This window comes from Vigna umbellata, chromosome 1 (assembly GCF_029865625.1).
Source record: "Vigna umbellata cultivar VRB3 chromosome 1, Vumbellata_1.0, whole genome shotgun sequence".
NCBI classification, from domain to species: domain Eukaryota; kingdom Viridiplantae; phylum Streptophyta; class Magnoliopsida; order Fabales; family Fabaceae; genus Vigna; species Vigna umbellata.
Window position 1 is genome coordinate 26,355,252 of NC_142165.1, and position 19,206 is coordinate 26,374,457.

At 31.0% G+C, this 19,206-nt stretch overlaps 1 protein-coding gene across 2 annotated transcripts; it reads left to right on the forward strand.

Annotated features, from left to right (window-relative positions):
* The first annotated feature begins 1,369 nt into the window (after nucleotides 1–1,369).
* On the forward strand, nucleotides 1,370–16,804 carry LOC124839901 (putative leucine-rich repeat receptor-like serine/threonine-protein kinase At2g19230). Of its 2 annotated transcripts, XM_088102080.1 has the most exons (13): nucleotides 1,370–1,608; nucleotides 2,882–3,437; nucleotides 3,541–4,043; nucleotides 4,167–4,302; nucleotides 4,856–4,927; nucleotides 5,024–5,095; nucleotides 5,376–5,456; nucleotides 8,995–9,149; nucleotides 9,889–10,103; nucleotides 10,218–10,344; nucleotides 15,232–15,294; nucleotides 15,385–15,577; nucleotides 16,180–16,804. In XM_088102080.1, exons 1-13 carry the CDS (start codon nucleotides 1,491–1,493, stop codon nucleotides 16,595–16,597), a joined length of 2,709 nt encoding a protein of 902 aa, XP_087958206.1. In that variant the 5' UTR covers nucleotides 1,370–1,490; the 3' UTR covers nucleotides 16,598–16,804. The 2 variants fall into 2 exon arrangements, with proteins under 2 accessions (XP_087958206.1, XP_087958210.1); XM_088102084.1 differs by lacking the exon at nucleotides 4,856–4,927.
* Nucleotides 16,805–19,206: the final 2,402 nt, after the last annotated feature.

Here is a 19,206-nt window from a genome sequence, read left to right on the forward strand (position 1 = left end):
ACCAAACAACCAACAATCATCACACACATCCAAGTGATTACATAGAACATAAATGATGCATGTTTTGTCAATATTATAGCCAGTTACCACATTTGATGAACTTAAGGAGCTATGAAGGATATATGTTTCAGTTTTGTGCTTTCCTTGAGTCATTGTATCTGTGATTCATCTCACTTACCTGTAAAACAATTGAAAGGTTTGGTTGCAGGTACCCAAATGAATTTGGGACCTTTGCTGTTAGTTGCTTGTGTTGGTTCTTTTGGAATCCACTTGAATTTCCATTTAGGAACACCAACCTTCTTATAATAGCATGTTTTAGATAAGTGACCAATATTATTGTAATAGAAACAAGACATGGTAGATGGTTTGCTAAGATCAGTAAACTTCTTAGCATTAGTTTTATTACTTTTGCGTATATATGTTATCCCTTGTTTATTTAGCACACTTATTTGTTTATTTAGCACACTTATTTGGTATCGTCGTAATCTATTAAAATGAGATATTATATTATTTATTAATAATATAAAAAATATATTTATAACTAACTCCAAACCACCATCAAAGCTCGCCATACTCCTTAATCCAAAAAAAAACACACTCAGGCAAGAAAAGTGACGAAGGAGAAGCACAATTGAAATAAAACATAAAGATATAATGATTAATGGGAGTGCATGTACTGATAATGTGCGGTGAAAGAAGTAAAAGGCAGCTGAACTATTTTCGGTGGAGATTTTTAAGAGTGGAAACTTAAATGCGGACCAGCCCGTACCTATCTCTCTCATATTAAAATTAGAAAAATGATATTTACCAACCACAATAATAATTAAATAGTAAAAAGATAAAATAAAAATGGATAAAGTCAAGGCATGCATCCGTGTAATTCCGCTACGTACTTTTCTAAACGAAACGCATTTAATATATGGCATGCTGTTCATGAGCTGTTAAGACCAGGACTTGAAGGAGTCTTCGTCAAACCTCTAAATATATATTAAAACTTATATACTGACTTTAGGACCTGTTTTCCTAATTAAATTTAGAATTTTATCTTTAAAATGTGGCATATATTTGATAAAATATGAACTTTTAAAGTAAAAATCTAAATCTAATGAAAGAACAGCACTAACTGTACATAAAATATTATAGATAAGTTTTATTCTTTAATTAAATATAACGATTTTTACAGGTATGCTATATTTTTTTTTTCTTTTTCTTTTCCGTGATTTAATCCATAATTATAATGAAAAATCATATAAAGGTATTTTCCAATTTTATTATTTTTAATAATTTTCTACACGTACTATTCGATTTGACATATAAAAACCTTACTGAATATTCAAATGGCTTAACTCCTTTCTCATTGGTTTGCCATTCAGCTTTCAAAATCAGAACTACCATTTTTCTTTCTTCTACACTGATATATAATGGTGTCTGCAAAGAGTTTTAACCAATCTTTTCTTGCCATTTATTGTTTTATTTTCTCTGTATGAATCATGGAGAGAGCGTTGCAGTGGATTGTGGTTGTAGCAGTATGTGCTTCATCCACCATAAATCGTGCTGCAGGAATCGATGAAACTCCTCATAGAAAGCTTGCCAATGTTGATTATTCAGGTATAAACTTTCTATGTTTCTTATCAACGTTTACGGATCAATAAAACTTATATATAATTCTTCATGAAATTAATAGCTGAGTTAAGTACATGTAATGACTGTTTTATTACATTTAGAATAATCCTTCTTCCTATTCTAGTTTCCGGCCAGATTATTTCCGGTGAGAAATACAATATCAAGATTTAGAATATTAAACATGACAAACTGGAATTTATTCTAAATCTATCTTTTTTTCATTTTTTGAAGTTAAGTATGAAAGATGTTATAATTTACAAGGAATAAAAAAAAATAATTAACTACTACATCTAATAATGAGGTCACCTGACGTCAGGTGAGGATTATGCAAAATAACTATTGTAAATAATTTACATTAAAAAGAAGAATATATATATATATATATATATATATATATATATATATATATATATATATATATATATATATATATATATATATATATATATATATATATATATATATATATATATATATATATATATATATAAAGAGAGAGAGAGAGAGAGAGCTTAAATGAAAAATATTAGTTTTGTTCATTTTAATTAACATTTTAAAATTTTATTCTATTAAAATTCTCTCTTTCTAATCTTGAATGAATATATATAAATATAAATGTTCAAGCACAAGTTTAAAAATATAGAAATTTAGTATCTCTGTCCTTTATCTTTATAGTAGATCATATATATATATATATATATATATATATATATATATATATATATATATATATATATATATATATATATATATATATATTGTCATTAGTTTTCTTTTCTTTTTCTACGTAGCAATTGTGGTCTGTTTTATGAAGCTTGTGCTGGTTTATGAGGGGGTTTGTCAATAACAATGCCATTCAACCTTGACAATATATAGCTTTTTAGTCTTCAAACTTGAAATGCTTTTCTTTTTAAGCATACAATTAAACTAAAAGAGCATTTGATATGCTTCATATCTCTTGTACAAAATATACATACGAAAGTAAAAAATATTACTCTATTTTTTTACATCTCTCAATCATGATTATGCTTTCACCTGTCACTCTTTCTAGTGAGTTTTACCATAAGCCTACCTTCAAATTTGAATAAAAAAAAATCTCGTACAGAGGAGAAGTTAAAACCTCAAAATATTAATTAATTTGCGTTATTTGGAGCTAAGGTATACTAATTAAGACTTTATTTTGTTAATTCTTGATAAAAATGAAGCATAAACCCATATCTATTGGCTACTTAATTATTGTGTGACAATTCTATTGTAGATGTGATAAGCATTGATTGTGGGGTAAAGGAGGGCTACATTGACTTGATGACCAGCATACAGTACCAAGACGATGATATTGAATTCGGTGAAATTCACACCATTTCCAATAACTCATTTGAAACCCAAGCTCAAATTAACAAACAGCTTACGTCACTTCGAAGCTTCCCAGAAGGGAAGAGGAATTGCTATAGCTTGAAACCCAAACAGGGAAAGAACAAGAGATACATTGTGAGAGGTTACTTTGCGTATGGAAACTACGACAACAAAAGTATGCCTCCAACTTTTGATTTGTACATTGATGTCACTGTCTTCACTTTCATACGTTTCAGTGTGGCTAATAACACTCGTCGAGTTGAAGCTATTTATACCAGCTTAACGGACACCATTGATTTCTGCCTGGTGAATGTTGAGCAAGGAGTACCTTTCATTTCACTGTTGGAGTTGTGGCCTCTGGGAAGTGCTTATGTTTATCAAGATTTGTTGAATTTACAGACTCTAGATCTCCTCACCAGAGTCACACTTGGTGTCTCTTATGCACCCAACCAATTGCTCAGGTCACTTCGCTTAATCTTATACATACATATACATATACATATACATATGCGTATCTATATGACAACAAATTAAACCTTAAAATTGTTTGTTTAATCATGATAGGTATATGGATGACGAATATGGTAGGTCTTGGCTTGCAAGAGCGTTAACACGTAATGAGAAAGAAATGAGCACAGAATTAGGTATTGATTTGGATACGCTGAATGATCCTTACAAGTTGCCGACAGAAGTGTTGAACACTGCAGTGAGGGCATTGAGGTTGTCTGATTCGGTGAATATATGGAGGAATTACACAGACAGGAGTTTCGAATATAAAGTATATCTTCATTTTTTTGACTTTGAGGAAAGGGTAGATAGTAGTGAGAAAAGGATAATGAATGTTCTTGTTAATGGCTTTGGAGAAGATGTTCAAGTTAATGTCACAAAAAACGTTAGCCTTTCGTACAAGGAGGTCGTTACCCTACAACTTACGGTAGAACAAGGAATGGGCATTAACAACATTTTCATTAAAGCCACCTCTGACTCTCACTTACCTGCCATGCTTAATGCTTATGAGATTTATCGAGTCGTTCCTCAGTCTGTTTCACCCACGCACCAAGATGATGGTAACTTAATTTCACTTTTACTTATCAAAACATAATTAATTACTAATATTTAAAATTTTGTTTTATTACTAAGTTCATTATCTTAATCCTAAAATTTTGATAATTGTTGGAAATTAATATCAGTCGATGCAATCAAACGCATCAAAGACATCTATAAGATCTCCAGAATGAAGTGGCAAGGAGACCCCTGCGGACCCACCGGATTTACATGGGATGGTCTGACTTGCAATGCTAGGAATCCTCCAAGAATCATCTCATTGTAAGTAACATTTTCATGATACAATGGATTGAGTGAGAATAATGTATATAACTTTACAAAATCATAGGAAATATCAAGTGATTAAGATTTTGAAGAAGAACATAAATACAATTTTGTAAGTTAAAACTAATTCATGCCTTACAAACTCTTGGATTTTAATTTCTCTAAAGCTTTATTTCAACCTGTAAAAATATGTTTTACGTAATCATTTATTTCAATTTATAGCAGATTTTTTTTATAAGTGATTATGAAAAAATTTATTACAGTATCTAAATTCTTTGAACCTCCTTGTTTACTTTTTTTTCTCGACATGATTTTCTCATGGTCACATCAAAGTAGTAATAATGTTTTGTTTTGGAAAATTCAGTAACTTTAGTAAATTTTACTTAATTTTTAACTGTTTTCTTTTTTTTTTTGAAAAATTAAAGTTAGTCATTTAATATATAAAAATTAACAAAGTTATAGTGACTTTTTCTTTTCTCATTTCATTTCTCTCTATTTATTTATTTTTATCCGGATAAAATGACATATATTTACCATGAAATTTAAGCAGAAACCTGAGTTCAAGTAAATTATCGGGCAACATAGATGTGTCATTCTCCAACCTTGCAAATTTAGAGATTTTGTAAGTTCCATTTATTAAATTTAGCATTTTGTAAGGAAAATTATGCAAGGAGGTTAAGGAATGAAAACCAAAACAATAATTATTACTATGTTGCAGAGATCTGTCAAACAATCAATTGGTGGGAGAGGTGCCAGAATTCTTTGCCAAGTTATCGCAGTTGAAGATACTGTAAGTTGTTATAATTGAGTATTGACTAAACTTACAAATTTTTTTTTCATGTTTCTACTTAACTTATTTATAAAAATAAAATTAAGAGAGAAAAACTAAAAGAAAAAATAAAATAAATATTTTTATATAAATTAAAATTAGATTATGTATAGATTAAAAATAAAATGTTATATTAGAGAAAATTTTATGAATTAATTTATGTATATGGTAATTTTAATTGAAAGAAATTATTCTTTTCTTCTAAAAATTGATGTGAAGAAATTCGTCAATATCTTTGCAGTAATTTGTCCAGGAATAGTCTCACAGGTCCCGTTCCTGATGCCCTCGTAGCGAAGTCAAAGAGTAATTCTTTACAATTGAGGTTTGCTCACTCAACATTATCATATAATTTTGTAACTAGACTTATTAATAAACATTTAGACACTACTCAATCAACACAAATTAGATTAATTCATTTCATATAAATAAAACAATTTTTCATTTTATAGGTTAACTATATTTTTGTTTTAAAATTATTTTATAAAATATGTGTTCCTGAGAGAATAATTCGTTAATGAATTCGTTGTTAATTACATAATTTACTACTGATAAATTTATTGACGGAAAAATTTGTCGATAAAAAGAACAATACATTTTTTGCCGAAATTTCGCATCAAATTACATGACATCAATCTATCACTTTTAAAGTTGTCCAATCAAGAAGAGATATGTAACATTTATTCACCACTTCAAAATTAAACAAACCACAACATATTACGTGTCCCCTTCATCTCCATTTTCTCGAATAGAACCATGACACCTAGTTGTGAGCCATTCATGTAGTCATTATGAATGTCATTGGATCTCCTCTCACGACAAAAATCGCGACACCTTCAACCACTAGTAGCAATTCAGATTGAAGCTCGGCTAGATGTAGCTCTCGCGTCAGCATGCGAACAACCCAAAATAAGAGTAGATCATGTTCCACACACTCACTGAAGAGTCTCCATCACGTAGCCATTTAGCCACCATGACACAAATAGAAGGCACCACGAACCTATTGTTCCTCACAATCGCACCACTAACATGAATGCAGATTCACACGGTTCACCATTATTTGAGCCACACACCACAAAACCAACAACTCCAATGTTAGCTCATGAACCTTAAACAGATTCACGTCATTGGAGTAACTCCTTCCACACAATCACCTGAAACTGCAAAACTAGATAATGAACGGTGATAGGATTAGGCGAATTTGATTTTGTTATCCTTCATGAGGGAGAACCATAGTGACTTAGAAAATCTAATTTCATGTGGTTTCACAATAAGGTTTCACCATTGTAACACTATCGTAAACCACCGTAGATCCTCACGTTATCGTAATCATACGAGAACCTACCACGAGAGTCACCATTCACAAATAAAAGAAATGAAAGCCTAAAAGAAACAAGAAGAATGAGAAAGGAAGAAAAAGATAAACTAGATCATGGTATTTATCAAAAAACTTTAATGGCGGATATTTCCCTCAATAATTATCGATGGATTTTTCTTCGCTCATGACAACAAAATTTATCGACATATTTACAGATACAAATTTTTGTCGTGAAATATTATCAACAAATTTCAATCTATAAAAAATCCATAAAAAGATTGTTACATATGAACTTGTAACATTTTCGATATATTTTGATTGTTTTTTTAGTGTAATACTCAAAACCAACAACAATACACATCAATCTATATACATGAAATAAAGAATTTTTTTATCTAAATTCAATGAAGTTAATCTAATTTAACCTAAATTAATTACTTAATGTTGCAAACAATATGGTAAGTATAACTATCTATTTTTGTCATTGTTTGTTATACGTAATATATCTTCCTTGAACAATGATCTTTTATAAGAAGTGCAATATTTAATCATGTTATTATTAAATGTTAATAAAAGTAAATTTAAAGTTAACTAAATGTTGAAACATATTACTTTCGTTATGGAATCAATAATACCTTATAAATGATGATTCTCATCTAAATCATACAATGCAGTCACATTTCAATAAGTCATCTTGCTTTTTACATTAAAATAAGAAATAAATCACAATATTATTAAAAATTTATTGATAAAATAATTAGTGTGTATTAAAAATTTATTTAACTTTGCAAAAAAATTAATTAGAAAGGATTTTGTTTTGCTTTTTTCACTTAAAATATTTGTTTTAGCCTTAACTCTAATTAAATTAAATTTAAATGCAAGTTAATATATGTATACTTTAAAATGAATGTAAAATGAGAATATGTTAAAATTACCCTTGCAACAAGTTTTTGACATCGTTGACAAATTATCTTCATACAAAGGAACAACAAAAGTGTTGACACCAAAAACTCTGTTGTCCAACCACCTGTGAGTTTTCTTCTCAACCTTAATAATATGTTCAAAAGTTGAGCAATGAGATTATCTTCATCTTCCACCACCTCACCATCATAATAAATAATATGTTCTATACTAAGTTGTTTATCATGACAGACAAAATTCTAAATAAAGGACAAAAAAATAGTTCATCATTAATATAATTACAAGAATTACAATTAACACTCTGAATTGTATCTTCTTCTTTTGCATGGCATTTTGAGTGACACACTCTGAATTGGCACTAAAGTAATTACTATCTTCTTATTATGGTTATATCATCGACCATTGGAAAGAAATGAACTTTATGAATTACTCATGTAAAAAATCCTACATTATATCATGCATTAGTTAACATACTCCTAACTACTTCACTTATAAATGATAGTAGAATTTAAAATGTTATTAATATTAGATATGTAATTCAAGCCTGTAATGTTTGACTTAGGCAGTTAATACCGTTGTACCATTTTATTATGTTTTCCTCTTGTATATAAACGTTGTTATTCACTGCTGAAATAATAACTCTTCCATAGTGTTACTTTCAAACTCTTTCTCTTATACATTCTCTATACTTCCTCACTTTCAAACTCTTTCTCTCATACATTCTCTATACTTCCTCACTGCTTTATCAGTTTCATTATCTGCATTGCGTTTTTGTTTCTAATGTTGGAGAGGTTCAATATACACATATCTCCACACTAGTAAGATATTGTCCGTTTTGAGTCAAGCCCTCACAAATTTGCTCTAATACCACTGTTGAGAGGTTCAATAATTAAGTGTACATAGACTTACAAATTTGTTAGGAATGATATGTGCAAGATCAGAAGTCATATAATTAGTTGATTTTAGGTAAACAACCTTCCACATGGAGTCTCATAGTATGGAGGTGAGACTCTACAAACCCTGTCAACTTTTCTCTTCCAATACAAATAATTAAGAAAATGAGATTATGAGAAATTATATATATATATATATATATATATATATATATATATATATATATATATTACAATTGATTGACGCAAAATATCATCCAATCTGACAATGACAAATAAATTCTTCTTTCTCATCATCCTAGTGTTCAAATTAACAAGATTTTACTGTAAAAATAATAACATGAAACATTAGCACATATGTTGATTAATAAGTTAAAACAAAAAATTAATTATGCAACATTAAAGAAATAATACCTTAATATTAAGCCATATAAGATCCTTCTTTGTCTCTAAAATCTCTCATCTCAACATAGAATGATAATAGGAACATGAAGTCAAACTTTAAATCTCAAATAACTCCTAAACTTAATAACATTTAAATCTCACTCCTTGTAAAATGTCGATCCACTTCAATATTAAGTGAAAATTTTTATAAATAAATTGAAAGCTTATAAATTCAAAATTAGGAGTTAAAATGTTAAGAAAAAACTTAATGTCTTATTGGATTAAAATTGTTTCTTCGTATTTATTATATTTATTGCATGATAACATACGCTTATACATTATTTCAGTTTGGAGGGGAATACTGATATATGTCTGATAGGATCATGCAAGAAGAAGAAGAATATTGTTACATTAGTTGCAACTATTGTAGCATCAATTGTGTTCTCTATCATAATAGTGGGCATAATTATGATTTGGAGATCACTTAGAAGAAATGAAGGAGGTATACTCATAATTCATATGATATTTTCTACAATATTACTATATTAAGTACACCCAATCACTATCATTAAATTTATTCTCATTCTTTTCCTTTTGAATCTTTAGAATTTTTTTAATATGTATTATTTTATTTTTGCTTGATAGATAAACTTATCATATATCTATATTTTTTCTCTTTCATTACTAGATGATAAATAAAAATTAAACTCTTAAATGTCTCCTATCCATGGACATATTTACTCAGAAAATTATAACATTAGCATCACAATATATTCTCTCTTATGAGAATTTTCTTTTAATTATTTCTGCAAACATAGGATGGTTTTGTCTTTTAAAATAATGTAACTATCACTGACCAACTAAATTAGTATATATCACCAACAACATATATATTATCACTAGTCTATCTTTTTTACACAAGCTTATAAGAACAAATTTTTCTACTTTTTTATTTTTATTTTTCTATGTAAATTTCAAATTACTACTCTTATTACAATTTGTTTAATCTGAAATTCTAAAGTACAAGAATGAAGAATCGCAAAAGCATCTTATTAGATATTTAACTCTCTAGATTTTTAATTCTTTAATAGTGACATTTTTGTTGAAGGATTCAACTAGCTTTCTTAATATTATGCAATTCAAGTATTTGGTTTTTCTTTTTATATATTTCACTTTGCTCTGAATATTTTGCACTATATGAATATTCATTAAATGGCATGTGTTCTTTTTTCATTGTCTAGGGATATCTTCAACTTCAAGAAAAGATCAACTAAAATTAAAAAATCAAACATTTTCTTACTCGGAGATTCATAATATTACCAACGGTTTCGAAACAATGATTGGAAAAGGTGGATTTGGTGAAGTTTACTTAGGCACTTTGCAAAGTGGTGAACGAGTTGCTGTAAAGAAACTCTCTCTGTCATCAAAGCAAGGTTACAAGGAGTTTAAGTCAGAGGTTAGATGGAACAATTGATTAATTAGTCCTTTTTTTTTCTTCTTTTCTCGAATTTGCTCAACAAATATATCTTTTTCATTAATTTAAGATATATTAAACATTTCTAAAATGCAGGCAAAGTTTCTAACGCTTGTTCATCATAGAAATGTGGTTTCTTTTGTGGGGTATTGTGATGAAGGTGATGCTAAAGCACTTATTTACGAATATCTATCAAAAGGAAACCTCCAAGAACATTTGTCAGGTTTGTTAAGTTACAGTTTCTTTCTAATATATATGACATGTTAATTAACATCATAAGACCTTTCCATTTTTCTCTCAAACAAGCAGAATCAGATGCAAATGTTAAGTAAAGAGAATTGATCATAATTTTTTTTTTCTCATTGATCACTATCTACTTTCACTTATGTAGTATGTCAATAACTAAACAACAAAATTAATTAATAATTCTTGTAAAAACCTATTTTTGTAATTATTTAATTATTTTTAGTTCTTTTAGCAACTAAGTCAACGAGACCTTTATGAAATCTTGAATCCTTTTTCTTCTTGAAGGATCAAGAGACAAGTATTTCACTAAAAAAGATACATTAACCAACCATTATAGATTTTTATCATTCACACTTGTGGTTCAGAGCATTTAAGAATTTTATTAAGTTCAAGTCAATGAATAGTTTAACGTGTAAATAAGAGTGAATGATATCTTGAAGATACTTAAATATTCTTGTTATACCTTACTAGTGATCTAAAGTGAGAGAGCTGATGACTTGGCTAAGCTTATTTATTAAGAATCCTATGTCAAGTCTTGTGTTTGTTAAGTATTGCAGTCACCAACAAGAAATCAACACATGTAAATCAGCCAATGATTTAAGCATAACTCAAGTACCAACAAGAAAAATAATTTGAGTTAGAAAGTTAACAAGTCGCCAAAACCTGCCAATTAATGTGATACAACACCATGCTTCTAGTTTAAGGTGTGTTCAGAGGATGTCCTGCTTCTTGTGATATTCTAAGTGGAATCCTGACCGAAATGGTATTTAATCTATGTCTCATATTTGTATTTGTAATAAGCTTGGAGCAAAGGGAAGAAATTGTGTTCAATTGTTGTTTGATTTTTTTTACAATGTGTTATGATGAATTCCATGAGTTGGTGAGATGTTCTGTGACTTGATTAGACTATTACACTAAGGTTTGATTGTTTCGCTGCAATGATGGTCAGAGGCATGAATGTTGGACTGCAAATAAATTTAAAGTTATTGAAGTACAGTCTGCATGCATTCTAACTAAGACCAAGTGTTACATGTGATCCTGTTTCGTGGTTTAATTGTTTAAATGATTTGGGTAAGCTGTAATAATACTATAGTCTAGCGTTTGGTGTTTTTTCTTAGCTACAAGTAGGGCTGGGCATAGTTAAGTTAAGAAACTTAAATTATAGTTTATCTGTACTATTTTAAACTTAAAAAACTTAAAACTACTTTTACTGAAAACTAATTATACTGGTTAACAGTTCAGTTTAAAAATACTGAACTATTTCATTTTGAATACAGTTAACTATGGTTTCAGTTTTCCTGTTTCCTTTCTCAATCGTAGGTTTTTCTATTTCCTTTTTCCATCAAAATTTCCTACTGCCGCCATTGTTGTCAAAGACTCGGGTTCTGAGAACACTTCTCGTTGGAAAGAGAAGAAAATCTGCAAACCCACGTTTTTCCCTTTCCCTTTCAAAAGAGATTGAAAAACCTTGGCATGGTAACAGTGGAAGAACGAAGGAGAAGAGGGGGAGCAAAACGATGTCGTTGAGACGGGAGCCGAAGGAGGACACACCTGAGTTCTAGAAGGAGTCGATGGAGTTGCCGGCGGGGGGAGAGGGTGAGGGCGGGAGGCCGTCGGCGAAGATAGAGTAGTCGAGGAAGGACTGGACGCCGGCGAGGGAGGAGGCGGAGAAGAGGTCGGGGTGGGTGAAGGGGGTGTGGTCGAGGGAGAAGTTGGTAGGGGAGTTGTCAGTGACGAAGATGGTTTTGGCGGCGAGGAGCGTAGGGAGGCAGGCGCGGCGAGGGAGGAGGAGGTGGTCGGAGAAGGGGAGGCGCTGGGAGACCACGTGACAGGGAAACAAGAGAGGATCCAGAGGAGGACAGTCCAGGAAGGCATTGCATGTGATGAAAAGTGTGACTTTGAACTTAAGCAGTTTACTGGATTGTACTGCACTAAGTGCACTAAAATTAAGTTCAGATTAGTTTTTCTTAACTACTTTTTAGTTCAATTCAGTTTCTTTGAATTATTATATAGTTAATTATAATTTGGTTATAATACAGTACAGATAGTGCAGTTTGCCCACCCCTAGCTACAAGTGGCTTCTGGTTGTGTGATAGCATGTTGTATACTACTAGATGTTTAAATGTGCTAATTCGTTGTTAATAAATGTAGAACTAAGTTGTTGTCTGGATTTTGGGTGCCTTAATGAACTTTGCAGGTTGAACACTTAAGAACACTTACGAACTTAATTTATGATCTAGTGAAAAGTGAATTATTTAGGTAGGGGTAAATGGTTTCATACTATCAAAATGGTTTCTTTTTAGGGAAATTATGTGTCATTTAGCTTTGTTCATTAATTCGGTTTGATATACCTTTTTGTATGAAAGCTAAGAAAGTGTAACATATTCACTGGTTAGGTAGTGCAACCTTGCCCTGCATCTCTTTGAGCGAATTGGATACATTGTATATGTTTTGGTTGTGATATATTTATCATGCCACTGATCCCTTTTATATTGGGTTAATATCATGAAGTGGAGTGGTAGCCATAGTGTAGGTTATCTCATTAATTTACGATTTTAGTGGCTGTGCTAGGAGAGGAATGAATGCTAGAAGTAGTTAGGTTTTGTGTTTTGTATACATCTTGATATTTCACTTCAGTGGGGTTGTTTAGGAATGGTTGTGTCATTGTGGGGGTTGGACTAGTTTGGTATGAGTTTTAAGTGAAAATAGATTTATGCATGAGTGTGAAATATTTTGATGTATGTGAGTGAATTGTGTTGGCTTTTATTGAAACCACCTAGACTTTGTAATTTAAGCTTTGGCGTTATGTGATAACTTGGTTGGAGAGGGCCTTGAGTTGGAACCTCCATATATGTTTGAACCATGCAATCCATGAAGATTAATTACTAGAGGATTATATTCTTGATCCTAAAAATCACAAATTTAAGTGTGGTAGACTCTTATTATATTCTTGATCCTAAAAATCCAGTTATACTTGAACCAAGTAATCCATTAAGATTCTCCCAAATCCTTTATTTGGCTTCTATTGTTATCTCAATTACTATTGTTGATGAAGTTGTAGTAGAGAACAATGAAACTAATGCACTGCTAAAGTGGAAACACAACCTTCACACATCTAGAGCCAAGATATCTTGTCAACATGGAAAGTTTGTTACACCATGCAAATGGGAAGGAATTCATTGTAACAATTCCAAGTCCATCTCCAACTCACATATTGTAAATTATGGTCTCATAGGTACCTTTAACACCCTCAACTTCTCAGCTTTCCCTAACTTAATTATCCTAAATATCTATAACAACTCCTTATATGGGTGCATTCCACTACAAATTGGTAACACGTCCATAATAAATATTTTGAATCCTTCTTCAAATTTTTTCAATTGTTCCATCCCTCAACAATGTGGACATTAAGGAGTTTAGAAGGCCTTGATCTATACTAAGGTCAACTAAGTGGACACATTCCTAATTCCGTAGCAAACTTGTCGAACTTGACATATCTAGATTTAGGCTTAAACAATTTTCCACCACTGACTTGTGACTTTAGGCTTAAATAGTTTTCAAAATTGACATATTTAATCAAACATTATAGGACAACAAGCAACAATTAAAGTAAGTTTGCATTCATCTTGGTTTTACCTCAATTCTCCAATTACCAGAAGCAATAACAGAATTAACAAACACATCACATTGGATTCACATGCCATATGCAAAATGGTAAACTAATTAAAACTAACTTGGTATTTTATGCAGAAGAAGATGGCTTAATCATCGAAGCTCAGCACTGCACGAACCCTCGACCTTGGTCAACGCACTAGGGAGCCCCTCCTTACGACAATGGCCTCCTCACACCAACATCCATGATCACGAACCCTCTACACCATGAAATTGTCATACCTCCACCAACCACAAACCATAACCACGAACCAGGAAACCCTTGTACCTCCACCAACAAAAAAACACAAACCCTAGAAAACCGCAAGCACATAGGAAAGGGAAGACCACAATGATGGGCCTCTCGATAGCAGGAGTTAGTGAAAGTTGGGGAACTCCAGAACACACTGTGATTAAACAAGAATGGAGGTAGGGGAACATGACACCGACAACGAATTGGGGAATAACAATGGCAAACTGAGATTTGGAAACCAGAGAAAAAATGCAAGGAGAAGAGTTTCGAGTGAATTTGGGGGAGAAAATGCCTTAATTTTGTCCTAATTTCATGGAGATGGTTACCAATGGTCATATATCTGTCGATAAATTAAAACACCCACTGATTACCAACGAATATATCCATAGAGTAAGTGAAACACAAGAGGTCGTTGATATATTTGTTGGTAAATTAAAACGCCTACCCATTACCAACGGATATATCTGTCGGTAAATGCAAGACAAGAGACCGTTGGTATTTTTGTCGATAATTTTTTGTTTAACCAAATTTCTTCATTTTTCATACTTTTCTTGCATTTTTCATGCAATGTTTGGCTTGAATTTTTTGTGGTTTTGATTATTTTCTATTGTTGAATTTATTTTTAAGATGTCGTGAAACTTTAACCAATTTATTTCCATATCTCTATCAGCTTAATTTAACTGCAATTTCGTTTATCATGTATATTGAATTCTTTTTATGATAATAAATAATAATAAAATTATTATTTGAAGGATGAAATTGAAAATAAATTTGAACACCAACTTCATAATAAGAAATCTTCATAAGTATAGATACTTATTATTGGCATAAACAAGTCGTAAATATATGATCGTAATTAATATTCTTAATGTACAAAAATTTCGTTGCATAGATACAGTTGCATGATTCAGAAGGCTTTGATCAATATTATTGATAATATATATAAAGCTTGTTTTGTAGAGAAAAGCTCAAGTGTCTTGGGATGGAAAGAGAGAGTTCAAATTGCCTTAGATGCAGCAAGTGGTAAATGATCAAAACTATATTCATAAACGTTCATTCTCTTAAAGTTATTATTTTCTTTAGGAACTAGTTACATTTATACCAATTATGCAGGATTGGATTATCTGCATAATGGATGTAAGCCACCTATAATTCATAGAGATCTGAAAGGTTCCAACATCCTACTAGATGAAAATATGCATGCCAAGATTTCAGACTTTGGATTGTCTAGAAATTTTGCAAATGACAATGACACTCATGTCTTAACTAATTACCCAGGTGGCACACCAGGTTACCTTGATCCTGAGTAAGTATATAACAAAATTTACTTCTTAACAGTGTTAGGTTAAATATATATTTTGTCTTTTAATTTTTACTGAAAATTAAAATTAGATATATTTTTTTTAAATTTTAAACAAATTTAATCTCCTAACTTTATAAATAAACATATTTAGTTTTTGAAATGAATTGTGTTCTGACGTTCCATTATGAAATATAAAATGACATTTCACAATATTAGAGGTTGTAAAAAAGGAAGCAGATGACGCATATAAAAACTATATTCTCTGTTAAAAATATTGTTGCTATTTTTTGTTATATGGCGAAATATCAATTACATAACTCAGCAAATGTTTAACCTTGATTCATTTGGCGGACTAAATCCACTTATTTATGAAATTGAAACATTAAAGTAATTCTAAATTTTGAAAAATAATTAATTTTAATTTTTAATAAAAATTAAGGAATAAAAATATATTTAATCCATAATTTTAAAGATTATAAAATTTTGGTTTCGGTGATATATTCCTTTTCTTTGATTTGTCTCCTAATAAACTTTTTTTCATGGTAATCATTGTGATTCAACACTAATTAAAACCTTGTGTTTATCTTCTTGGTATATTTTCACAGATTTCACTCCTCGGGTACTCTTAATAAAAGAAGTGATGTTTACAGTTTCGGGGTAGTTTTGTTAGAGCTAATTACAGGTCAAGCAGCAATAAGAGGAACTCCTGAGAAACCAAGTCACATACATACTTGGGTTAAAGAAAAACTTGAAGGTGGAGATATTAAAGCAATAGTTGATCCAAGATTAGAAGGAAATTACCATGTTGCTTCAGCTTGGAAATTTTTGGAAATAGCCATGTCTTGCCTTCCTGATATTGCCATCCAAAGGCCTGACATAAGCCATGTAACCTCAGAACTGAAGGATTGTTTGCATTTGGAAGCATCCCTTCAAAGGACTGTGAGCAACAACAGGGATTCATTCCTCATGGATTCTGTGCTGATTGATTTCAGTGAATCTGATATATGTCCAAATCCTAGGTAGGATTTCTCCCCACCTAAATTTGCTCAATATAAATGGATTTACTTCCGCAAAAACATTGTCTCTGTACTTGCTTTGTACTATATTTATTACCTTGTTTTCGGTAAGGATGCATATTAATTTTTATTTTCATTTTCATTTTCATTGATTCATATTTGTATATTTATGCTTCAACAATTTTTTACCGTTTTTATAATGACAATTTATACATGTTTTTTGCGTTTCATTAATAGAAGAGAAATATATAAAGTAAAGAAAAAGAAAAAAACTACGAAGATCTTAAATAAGAATCTAACTTGTCATAGGTTAGTTATTACAAGAAAAATTTTAAATTAGAGCCCTTGTAATTGTATTTTATATGATAATTTGAATATGAATATGAAAATTGAATAACTATTAAAAAGCAGAAAAAAGGTTAAAAAATGGAAAAAAAATTTTGAAAGACCAATATGGAGCCAAAATTGAGACAAACCTAATTAAAATGAAATTATTGTATGCTACGATAATATAAGGCAATAGTTAATTAAAAACCCAAATCAAGGATTTAAAAGAATTGAACTAAAACTTACAATCATATATAAAAAGGGAAATGAAATGTTTGGAAACAAACAATATCAATTATGGAAACCAATTAGAATCTTTGACCAGTAAGCCGAAGAAATGCAAATAGAAATACAACCTATATATAAATATACCAACGAATTAGAAACTTTATTTTTAAGAATATTTTTTCAATATTATACGGATTGAAATAAAGTAAAAATTTCTGTTAATATCTAAATAGATTAAGTTTAATACTGCTTTGAGATACTTTGGTGCAACAATTAGATCCTTAGTTGCTAAACACAGTTAATATCTCATAGACGTCTCTGATTTGATTTGGAGATGAAGTTGTCATTGCTGAAGGGGTTTTGGTTCAAAGCCATGAGGTAAAGAATGAAATTATAAGGCTTGTTCCTATATAAGTTGGGGAATTATGCATTTGGGCCTTATTCTAACATTAATCAGAAAAGGAAGTGTTATTAAAGAAGGGGTTTTTTCATGCATCCCAAGTTCTTTTTCTTGCACCCAAAATTTTCATAATCCCCGTACCCATTTGACCTTGATTAGGATTAAAATTCTAAATCATTTTCCTCTTTGTGCAACATGTCTTCTTCTCATCTTCTCCCTTGTGTTTAGAAATGACAAAACGGATCAATTCGATCCGTTTTAGTCTGATCTGTCATTGGTTTATAAAAAACGAATTAGATTAGGTTGGTTTCTAATAGGATAGGCTGCGTGTCAATTATGTTGATTTTTCTTGAAAATCGTGATGCTTCAACGTTGATCTCTACTATAAAGTCCAATATCTAGGGTTTTTTTTTACGTTTCTAGGCAAAAAGCTTTCCTAAATTACCGATATAGGAAAACTTTTTGGTCAATTACATATATAGGCAAGTCGTGCAGACCCCACACTACTTCAAATGAAGAAGTCGTGCAGATGGTGCATGACTTCTGCCCTCACACATTGAAAAGGATGAAGTCGTACACCCCTCACACGTTTTCATTGCTTGGTAAGCGATTACGAGCACCTATAATCGATTACACGGTGTTAAAGTTGTGTAAGGTGACCACGACTTCACTGCTAATCGATTACACCACAACAGTAATTGATTACCAGTGCTAAAATTCAAATAAAAAAGGGTTTAGTAATCAATTACAATGTTGTTGTAATCATTACCAGATGAAAAAAAAAGCTTAAAACTAAGTAAAAATATGAATTCGAATAACCAAAGGGATTTGTGCATAAAAAATTGTCATGTTTCCTTTATTCTCTTCATAAATTGGATCAATTGTTTGTTAAAGGAGAAAATAAGATATACTATAAAGCAAAAATGTAGTTTATTACTATTAAAAAACTATTAACACAAAGATAAGAATTATTGATGATATGGTCATGTCCCCCTATGATGACCTTCGTTGTGGCAATAAGAACATCTCATTATGAATTCTACTGGTAGTTGGCCTTCTCGATGCCTTGCGTCGCATTTGATGATCTGGTATGATGTTTGGACCAGTATACGCAGACCAATAATCTTCATTTCGGAGGGGTTGAGATTGTACTTCATATGTCTTTTAAATATTGTGAAGAGTGTAAACCAGATAGAAATATTGGGCTAATGGTATATGTAAATATACACAAACGACAATGGATGATGACACGAGAGATGAATAGCTTGGAAGTGACCACAATCATAACACCATTCATTTAACTTGACGTTATATGAAATTGGATGTGGATGATATTGGTAGGGTGTTGAGATTTCCTAAAAATCAAATTCAGAATTTTTTCGATCATAAAACTGCAGATTGTCACTACAAAAAAGAAGGGCATTATCGAAGGCCAGGAGCCCTCGAAAACAGCCCGAAACCGTCGATAAAAGGTAATTACAAACGGCTTATCAACGGTCAAAGAGCCCTCGGTAAATCCCTTGTTGCTAACATTTACCGAGGGCTTCCGCCCTTCGGTAATTACCGAGGGCCAAAAGCCTTCGGTAATTACCGAAGGGCGTTCTGAACCTTGTCCTGTCATGCACCACTGGACTTTGCATTTGGAAACATAAACCTGCACA